The sequence below is a fragment of the Notolabrus celidotus genome, chromosome 17 (assembly GCF_009762535.1).
Source record: "Notolabrus celidotus isolate fNotCel1 chromosome 17, fNotCel1.pri, whole genome shotgun sequence".
NCBI classification, from domain to species: Eukaryota; Metazoa; Chordata; class Actinopteri; order Labriformes; family Labridae; genus Notolabrus; species Notolabrus celidotus.
This window is the reverse complement of record NC_048288.1, coordinates 25,358,507-25,368,147: the sequence shown is the minus strand read 5'-3', so window position 1 is coordinate 25,368,147 and position 9,641 is coordinate 25,358,507. Positions and strand designations below refer to the sequence as shown.

At 40.0% G+C, this 9,641-nt stretch overlaps 1 protein-coding gene across 1 annotated transcript; it reads right to left on the bottom strand.

Moving 5' to 3' along the window:
* Nucleotides 1-372: 372 nt before the first annotated feature.
* mastl (microtubule associated serine/threonine kinase-like) lies at nt 373-9,090 on the bottom strand. The gene is made up of 12 exons (XM_034706646.1): nt 8,800-9,090; nt 8,571-8,708; nt 8,342-8,481; nt 8,156-8,244; nt 7,951-8,057; nt 6,728-6,887; nt 6,461-6,612; nt 5,291-6,280; nt 3,975-4,116; nt 2,848-2,961; nt 2,588-2,689; nt 373-1,353 (listed from the first exon to the last, which is right to left on the bottom strand). Exons 1-12 carry the CDS (start codon nt 8,950-8,952, stop codon nt 1,196-1,198), a joined length of 2,445 nt encoding a protein of 814 aa, XP_034562537.1. The 5' UTR covers nt 8,953-9,090; the 3' UTR covers nt 373-1,195.
* Between the last annotated feature and the right edge of the window lie 551 nt (nt 9,091-9,641).

Sequence of the window (9,641 nt, the reverse complement as noted above, 5' to 3'; positions counted from 1 at the left end):
ACAGTTAATTACCTAAAGCATCAGTAGCAGTAGGTTAATTCATAAAGGCACAGGAAACTCAGCCACATGCTCATATAGGTAGACTAATTTTCTGCAGACCAGATAAATGAAGCCACATTAAATCACTTCGAGGGACAGTGGGGGTCACGAGTCTTTAGCACCAATGTTTTGGGGGTCGTGGGCTGAAATGTTTGGGAACCACTGTCTTAAGAATCTGTTTCCATTTGCTACAAAGCTCGAGTTCAAGTGCTTGAAGCTCTAGTCTGCTGCGAGCTGATATATATATATTTTTTAAATGAGATTATATTTGTCATGAATTGGCGCTTTTCATTATGACGTTTGATGATAAACCAGAAAAGGGCACAACACTCATCAGGTTACAAACAAGTTTTATTTGTATTTAAGTGTTTTTCTGAGAGTGAACACGATAAAATTTCACAAGCTACACAAAATTATCTAAAACAACTAGTAGTGCAGAGAATAGACAAGAGACACAACACTGAAATTACACATTTAAACAACTTAAAAGCAGCCGAAACCAGATCTCTAAGAATACAAACTACCAACATATGTCTTAAAACAATGACGCAAAATGTTATCAACAAGATTTACATTTAAAACACATTCATCTTCATATCATCATGTTTTCTTTAGCAGGATCTTACCCAGTAGAGAGAAACGCAGGGGGCCCGCCCACCCAGTCTACCAAGGAACATGGAACATCACAATTATGCTCAGTGCTGTAAAAAAATATCAGCATGGAAGATAACTCAGGCAACAAGTGATAAGTTGTTTTTAGTTTAACCAACACCATAACACTGAAATCAAAGCTTTTTATTAAGTTAAGAATTAGCAAATTGATTTTGCTAATAGGAGAACCTTATTAAATAGATATAAGGAGATAATCTGGACATACTAAGGTTGAACAGAATGCTTCCAACACACACTCATCACTACAGTAACAGAGTCAACAGAGTCTACTTTTTTAGCGTTTATGACCACAGTATTATTGCACAATGGGTAAAAAGTTTTAAAATGAAAATCACAACCAGACAAACAATCATAATCCACATCATCACTGCAAATCAATCTGTATGATGGATCTGGTTTTTGGAAAGTGATCATAAACACAGAGAATATTTTCACTTCAACAGCAAGAATGTGTTTCCTGAGCTCAGCTGATTGTTTTTTGAAGCTACAGACTGAAGCCTGACACGGCGATGTGCTGAGCGTTGTTTCTCGCATCGAAGTACGAGGTGTCGGTTTCATCCTCCGGCTGAGGAATGAAAGGCATCGGGTGGTTCTGCAGGTTGTCCCAGTCCAGGCCTTCAAACAGGGGGTGACACTTCAGCTCTGGGGGATGTTCAGGAAGTAATCAGAATCAGAATCACAAGGCACTTCCCTTTAATTACAGCAAACATCACATACAGAGAACAAAGGCGAATATAACATAAGATAGTATGCTGATGACAACCTTTTTTACTCATCTGAAACATAGAGTGTATAAAATATGGACGTAGTATCCGTGACGTCACCCATCTGTTTCTGCAGTGCTGTTTTGAGGCCAATCGGCGGCACCAGCCATGTTGCTGCTGTGGAGCGATTGTGACGTAAAGAGGCGGGCTTTGAGCCTCCTAGCCAACAGCTACATTGTTCCCGCCTGTCAATCAAGTCAGCTGTGCCTCTCATTGGAAGACTCGTAATCTCAATATCTTCGAAATTGTCGCGTTAGAAAAGAATTCACGCCCGGTACAGTGTGTGCCGATCGAGAAATGAGCTATCCAGACTACACTCTTCTTTTGTACCAGGCCATAAATATGTTTATTTTTGCTGTAAAGATCGGCTTTTTTGAATTGGTGTGTATGTGGCTTCCAGTACTTCCGGAGCCAGCCTCAAGCGGACATTCTAGGAACTGCAGTTTTTAACACTTCCACATTGCACTCATATTTTTAGACAGGAGGTTGCCGCTTGGTCTGAAACCCAAAACTAAGCTAAGTTCTTATTCATGATAAAAAAAATGGTCAAAAACTGGAATAAAGGCTAATGGCTACAGTTTTTTTCATGGAATAAGAAGAGTCTGAACGGTTTAGAGAAATCTTTGTGTACATTTAAAATTTTAACCAAATCACCTCAGACGATGAACGTTGGAAATAATAAAACCCACAACTTTACTAGCAGTAATTCAGCTCTCAGTCATTTGGCAAATTGACTTGTACTTATACCGTATAGCACTTTTCTAGTCTTTCTGACCATTCAAATCGCTTTTACACTACTCGTCAAAATCACGCATTCACACCAATTCGCTCACTGATGGCAGAGGCTGCTATGTAGTAAGGAACCATCATTAGCTATTCACATTCCTACATAGTCACACACAGCTAAACAACAGCAGGAGCAATTTGGGTTTCAGTGTCTTGCCCAAGGACACTTTGGCATGTGACTGCCGGAGCTGGGATCGAACCGCTAACCTTCCGATTGATAGACGACCGACTCTACCCACTGAATTTAAGACTTGTACTTAAGTCTCGAAGGTCTGGGAGCCATCATTGTTTTAAACTTTGAGAAAGAAAAGGATTAAAGCCTCTACCTTTCAGACCGGCTCGTTTGGTCATGTCCATGGTCAGGAGGATTTCAATCGCATTTCTTGCATTCACAGGCAGTTCCTCCTCTTCCTCGGGCCAGGGAATATCTAAAGTAGTCGAAAAAGAGGGACGCCATTATTTCATTTTTCTATGCAAACTACGACACAATGAATGAGAGGACATTGTTCAGCATACTGATTATCGAACACAGGCTTTGTGTCAGTTCAGAGTATTTTGTGCTGCAGGGTTAGAAAAACAAACAAACCTCTGTTGAGAATATTCTGGAAAACAAGTTGAGGCGTCTCGTCGTTGAAGGGTGGCACACCTGTGAGGAACTCGAAAAGACACACACCAAGCGCCCACCAATCCACCATGTAGTCTGCACAGGAGCAAAGACAGAGTTACATTTCATACAGCATTGGGGTCCAAACAAACTTTCCCTTTGATTCCTGTTAGAGTGTGAACTAATCAAACTGCAGTGGCAGAAGCAGGGACTGTGTTAGACTGAGGATGGAGGGACTCAATTCATTAACATCACACCTTTTTTATTCATGAGTGTAACACTGACTAACTACTTTTGACGTAAAACACACAGTATTATGCTGTTATTTGCATCTAGTATTGTTTTAGAGAGGTGATTCTTCTTTTTAATGGCTGCAAAGAGTTAAACTACAAATGTTGAAGCCATCTTTTGTTGAATTGAGACAAATACTTGACAGCAGAGAAATAAAAATTGCCACACAGAGTCATTCATGTCACAGACGTACTGTTCATGAATCAATAAAGCTGCAATCATGCTAAAAAAACAAAAAGGCACTGTGCAACTGACACAAAATATTGCCCTCAGCTTGTGAACTGCTTAATGAATACCAGAATGGAAGACATGACACCAAATCAGTTGCTAAATGTCAAAAATAAAGCCAGGATGTCCAGATACCCAAGACCTTCAGAGCAGACAAACCCTTTTGTCTAACACATCAGCCTCAAATCTTTCAACAAAAGGTGTTAGTTAAATTTAAAAGGATGATCCCATTTTCTCCTGCCGTTGTAATCACACATTTAAATGTTGCCCTGTTTCCTCTGATCAGGCCCACACTTAAACCACCAATCCAGGGGGCAGAACCAGAACCAGAACCAGCAGGGAAAGCAAAATGGGACAAGGATCAGCTCATTTCCTTTAGCGTATTAGCAAGCTGAGTTGACATGCATGCTCGCCTGCAAAAAGTAGCAATATCATAAACTTACCACAATGACAAATTCCTGAAACTTAAAGAGAACGCCCGTCACAAGGACTTCAGTGTTGACAAAGCAACATCAATTATCATGGGCTATCGTTTTGTAGGAAAAGTAGCCACTGGTGTAGTGCTCAGGGTTTTGAATTTCCTTTCTTACCATGTGGTTTCCCTAAAAGAAGCTCTGGAGCCAGGTAGTCAGGAGTGCCCAGAATGGGAGCACCCTCAACAGGCAGCGCGCCCCTTCTGACGCTCTTTGGAGTCCGGAAAGGGGTGTGAGACGTAGACATGGGCTGGGGGGTCTAATGTGAGAGGGACATAAAAGGAAATATTTAAAATAAAAGCAAAACAGCATGACAATAAATAACCCTTGTGTCGTTTACAGTTCAGTTTAATAGTAGAATATATAATAGAAGTCCAAAGAGAAATAGCCTTGCTTTTGGCAGTACCAACAATTTTCAACCCAATGATGGCGCTTGATAAAATGATAAAGGTACCAACCAAGTTATGAGAATTGATAGTTATGATAAACTTGAATGGTTCTACCAAACGTCATACCATTCCATCTCAAAATTCTTGAGATATTTAAGTCCAGAACAAGAGTTCATCTTTTTAGACCTAATGAGCGTTGTACATTGAAACACATTGTTTTGGTACTGTTTTCGAAGTCTTAAAGCTCCAGTGGGGAACTTTCAGTTTGGGTTGACTTTGGTGCCCCCTGTGGACAAAGCAGTACCTCTTGCGTCTTTGTTGAGCTTGTCCTGTTTTCTAAAAATCTCACCCTGTGTTATTCTAACACTAAAACCTATCACTCACTGGAAATCTCAGCCAGGGAAAATGTGAAAAAGGTAGGCAGCATGCAACTGGGCGGACACGTAATCCCAGCCTGGCGTGCTAGACATTGGAAATAACGATGTACGGAGCGCTGGTGGCCTAGCGGTCTAAGCGCCCCATGTATAGAGGCTACAGTCCTTGTCGCAGAGGTCGCCTGTTCGACTCCCGGCCGGTCGACCATTCTGCTGCAAGTCTTATCCCCTCTCTACTCCCCACATTTCCTGTCTCTCTTCAGCTGTGCTGTCAATGAAGGCAAAAAAAGCCCAAAAATATAACTTTAAAAAAAAAAATAAAAAAAAATAATGATGTACAAATATTAAATCTTGCAGCTAATGGTCTTGTTTGCTCCTATAGGTCATTGAGAAGCATCAATATAAGTTTCAGTCTGGTACGTAAGCAGATAAAAACTCCTAACAGGAGCTTTGTCATGTCTAAAACTTGTCATAAGGCTGAACCATATAGTCACAACAAACAGTATTTCTAATTTCTAATTTCTAGTGTTCTTCTATGAAAGTTGTAACACTAGCCGGCAATTACTCTCTCCGTTTGAAAGAGGAATTCTAAACCAGGACAACCAATGCCAAACATCTCTTCTCAAACACAATGGCTCTCTTTAAGAATTAAATTAAAAATGCGTCTTACCCGAAAGAGAGAGCTGTTGGAGTTTGATCTCTTCTGCACTGGTGTTTCAATACCAGACACAGAGTGATAAGAAGCTGTTGTGGACACGTCCATAGTGTCAACAGACCCAATGCTAAGCCGGGACATGTTGGAGCGATTGATGGAGCTATTGTAGCTGCGAAAAGCCACAACATTTCGTGGTTTGAGGAATGAGGGGGACTGCGCCACGCCACTCAGATCAGGGAGCCGCTGAAGAAAAGCACCCTTAGATTCACCTCTGAGGCCCAAGTTACAGAGTTTAGGTGTTTCAGTAGAGACAGCACACGCAGTTTGTGGGTGTGATTCAGTGATGGATGAGTCTTTATCATCGTCTTGCTCCTGAAATGACGCTGAACCTGCATTTGTGGAAGCCTTTTCTGGTTTTAGAGATGCATGACTATCGACTGTAAGAGACGTTTCGTGCATGGACCCATCAGAGTCGAGGCTCAGGCTCCTGCAGACGTCACCGTCCCCTGCAAGCGGTGATGTGAAACTTGAGTGTGATAAGTCTTTGGCTCCATCTTCAAACACGTCCTCTGTTGGCTCCTCCAGTTCACAAAACAGACTTTTGGCAACAGCAATGGGACTCGAGCGCTTTGGAACCCTGTCTTCTGCTACTTCAACCCCCTCTGTGGAAGCTACAAAGTCACCAATTTGGATAGTGGAAAAAGTTCCAGTCAGGCCAGTGTGAAACGGAGCAGCGTCCCCTGGAACCTCAAAATATCTCTTATAGCGTGAGTTACTCTTCTTGGCTTGGAGCTCCAGTTGATCTGGGCTTTTCTCAACATCGGAAAATGTTCTCTTTACAGAAGGAGCTGACGTGCTGTGGAGCCTCTTTTCTGCAAGATGGCCTGGGTTAGACCTATCTAACAGATTGCTAGTGGTCTTAGCAGAGGAACCAAGGGTGCCAGGTTTGGTTGGTGCACAGTCCTTGGCCTCAGAATGATGCCTGTCCCTCTGTTCATTTTCTTTCTGGAATAAAAAAATGCAAGCAAATTATTGTAGCTGGAGAAGTAGCTAAAATGTCTTTAATGGGAAACTACTACTACGATTAAAAAGCATCATTTCAGATTGTGAGGCACTATCTAGCTCTAGATTGTGCCTCTAATCAAAATATAAAACAGTTTAATACAAGTTTTAAAAATGACTAACCTCCTCACTCTCCCACAGAGGGCTGATGCCGCCAGCTTCAGTGTCGGTGGTGCTGCCTGCACTCATCGTCTCAAACCTCTTCCTCGTCTTCATCAGTGTGGGAGTCAGATTTATAGCCAGGTTATGAGGGCTAAACACAGTATTTTTAAGTCCTAGAAATAAAGAAACCAAAACAGTACGAGTATTAGACACACCCTTGTCATTCCACCAGATTGATGTATTTAAATTGAAAAGCCGAGAAGACATCATGCAGCTACCATGACATACCCGTTCTCCAAGGAAAGCGAGTCGGGGAGGACATCTGATCTTTCTTCTTCATACAGGGAGACCCAAGAGAGTTGTTCTTCTGCCTAATTTTGCCACAGGACATGGGGCTGGATGCAGCAGTTGCACTGCTGTGTCGCTTGCCTTCTCCTGCAGGTGTATTCTGTGTAGAAAAAAAGAGTCATACAAAACACACTGTGTGTAACATTTGTATCTGGGTCGTTGACAAATAAGCCTCAAAAAGTTCTTTTTTTTTTCAAGTATTTCCAGAATGGTTGCAATGCACATTTTTGTGTCTGGAATAATGTGTTCAAACAAGGCTTGTTTGAACGTTTTTTAAGTGTTAAAATAGTTTTTTTTTTTTTACCCTTTTCTTAACTTGAACACCCAAAAAATGTCAGGTGGCGCAACCAGATATTTGTCAAAATATATGTACTTACCTATCATTTATTCTAACTAAAAGTTTTAGGAAGTATCCCTCAGAGTGGTTACAGTGCTTTACACATTTTTATTTTGTGAGTATATTTTTTATTTACAATATATTAGGATTTTTGCATTCTATTGGCCAGGTATAAAATATAATTTTTTACAGTTTTCGGTTGGTTGTACCACCTGACATGGAAAGTGTTACTGTCCACCTATAAGTTGATAAAAGCTTTTCTATTATTATTTAGGAGACATCTACAAACCTTTTAACTCAGCCATGACAATTAGTAGGGTCCTCTGAATGATTTCACATGTTGAATTCCATTATAACTACTTACTTTTAAAATAAAAGGTCCATGAGTACGGTGGGGCCACCCTGACATTTAAGAACATGCACATTGCTGGACAAAAGTTTTCAAATAATCTTAGGTGCCTTTCAACTATTGATATTTATGAAATTATGTTTATTTCAAAGCTCTTATATGTAAAATCATGCCATGGTGTTTTAATTTGAATTTATTATTATTAAAATATTTTTTTTATATAGTGTTTTAAGTCAGTTCACTTGCTCGGAAGGTTGTGCCACCTGACATTTTCAGGGTTTGAGATACTTCAAAATAAAATAAATCTCAATATTTGAATGTACTGAAATTGCATTCAAAATAAGCAGGTTTTATAGAATCAATTGATGTATGTCTTAAAAATAACAAATTGTTTCAAAACAAAATAATGGATTCGGACACAAAAATATGCACGTCATGTCAATGACCCATCTGATGGATTAATTTACATTTACTTACAAATCCAAGGGAGCTGATCAAGGAGAGGACTTGACCCGGGGTGCGGAAGTAGTCTTTTTTAGGTTTAGCCAAAGATGGAGTGGTGAGGATATCCATCAGACTCAGCTCTGATAGACGGCACATACACATAATAAAGAGAAGATTAGAAACCTTTACTGTGGTGATAGTGACTTTCTGTTCAAATGTAGAGCTGATAACTCCATACCTCTGTCAAGTTTAACCTTAGAAAGGCCAAAGTCTGTAAGTTTGATGTGCCCTTCGTTGGATATGAGCATGTTGTCTGGCTTCAAGTCCCTTAAAAATTAATAACTCAAGTAAATACCAGGAAATACGACATATCTTTCAGTGTGATACACATTTAAGGGGATAAATAGAAAAGGCAGTACAGTACCTGTGAATTATACCATGGCGGTGAAGGTAATCCAAAGCAAGAGCCACTTGTGCAATGTACTTCACAGACATATCCTGGTCGAAATATCCATATATGTGGAGCAGAGACTTGACATCTCCACCAATGAGATATTCCATCACCTGTAAGCAACATGAACATTTTGATTGAACAACAGCTAAATCACACACACAGCAGTAATTATTAACACTAACTTAACACTGGGCGTTACCAGATAGATCTTGGTGGCTGTCTGAAGGGAGTAAAACAGGTGAACTACGAAGGGACTTTTGCTCAAAGCAAGTGCGTCTCTTTCTGCTTTCATCTGGCCTGTCATATTTTTAACGACCATGTCTGCTTTCTTCATCATCTACAGAGAAAAACACAACAGATTAATATATTCTACATTCATTCTAGCTTTAGTACATTGTTTTAATTTGTCAAAGACAGAAATGACCCACCTTAATGGCATATAACCGCGCATTGCACTTCTTCCGTGCAAGGTACACCTTGCCAAAAGCACCTCGACTGATCGGCTTCAAAATGATAAAATCCTCGATTGACGGCGCTTTAGGAACTTCCGGCTTTGAATCGTGCTTCTCATCTATATCCATGTTTTTAAAAGTTCTTGATAGAGGACCTGAGCTGTGTCTGTAACAGCCAGTAAGCCCAGAGTACACGGTTACATGTTAAGACAACAACCCTGGGTTTGTTTTGAAATTTTGAATTCCGCAGCTCTTTCGCGGGGTCCTCTTGGCCGTCCCATAGGTAAGCTAAGTAGTGCCTGTATGAAAAGCTTGAAATAATCAATCATTTGTTGTAATTAGGAATACGTAATTTTTTTAAAGATTAAAAGCGGTTCAATATATATACGTTTGTCAAAAAATAATGACCTCACCGAGACTATAATCGTATTTTCAAGAACTTGTTTTGTTCAGGCAGTGTTAGTAGTACAGATAGAACCTTCACTCTGCAAAGAAAGCCCTAGCATTGTGTTGTTTGCTTTTTAATTCTTTTTTTCCTCCCTTCTTCCCTGTTTTATGATTGTATGTCATTTTCAGACTGCACTTTATATGGTTTCTAGAGTTCCTTTTTTTTTTCTAAGAGATACATATTTGTTTAAATGCACTATTTGCACCTGTTCATTACAAAAATGATTGTGAAGGATGTTTGCCACAATGATGAAATTATGAAAGGACCAAGAGCACTTAACATATACGATTCCCTAAAAGGATTCCTCACTGAATTGTAAAATGATTCCCTTTCCTTACTCAACTTATTTTATTATTTATTTTCTATGTAT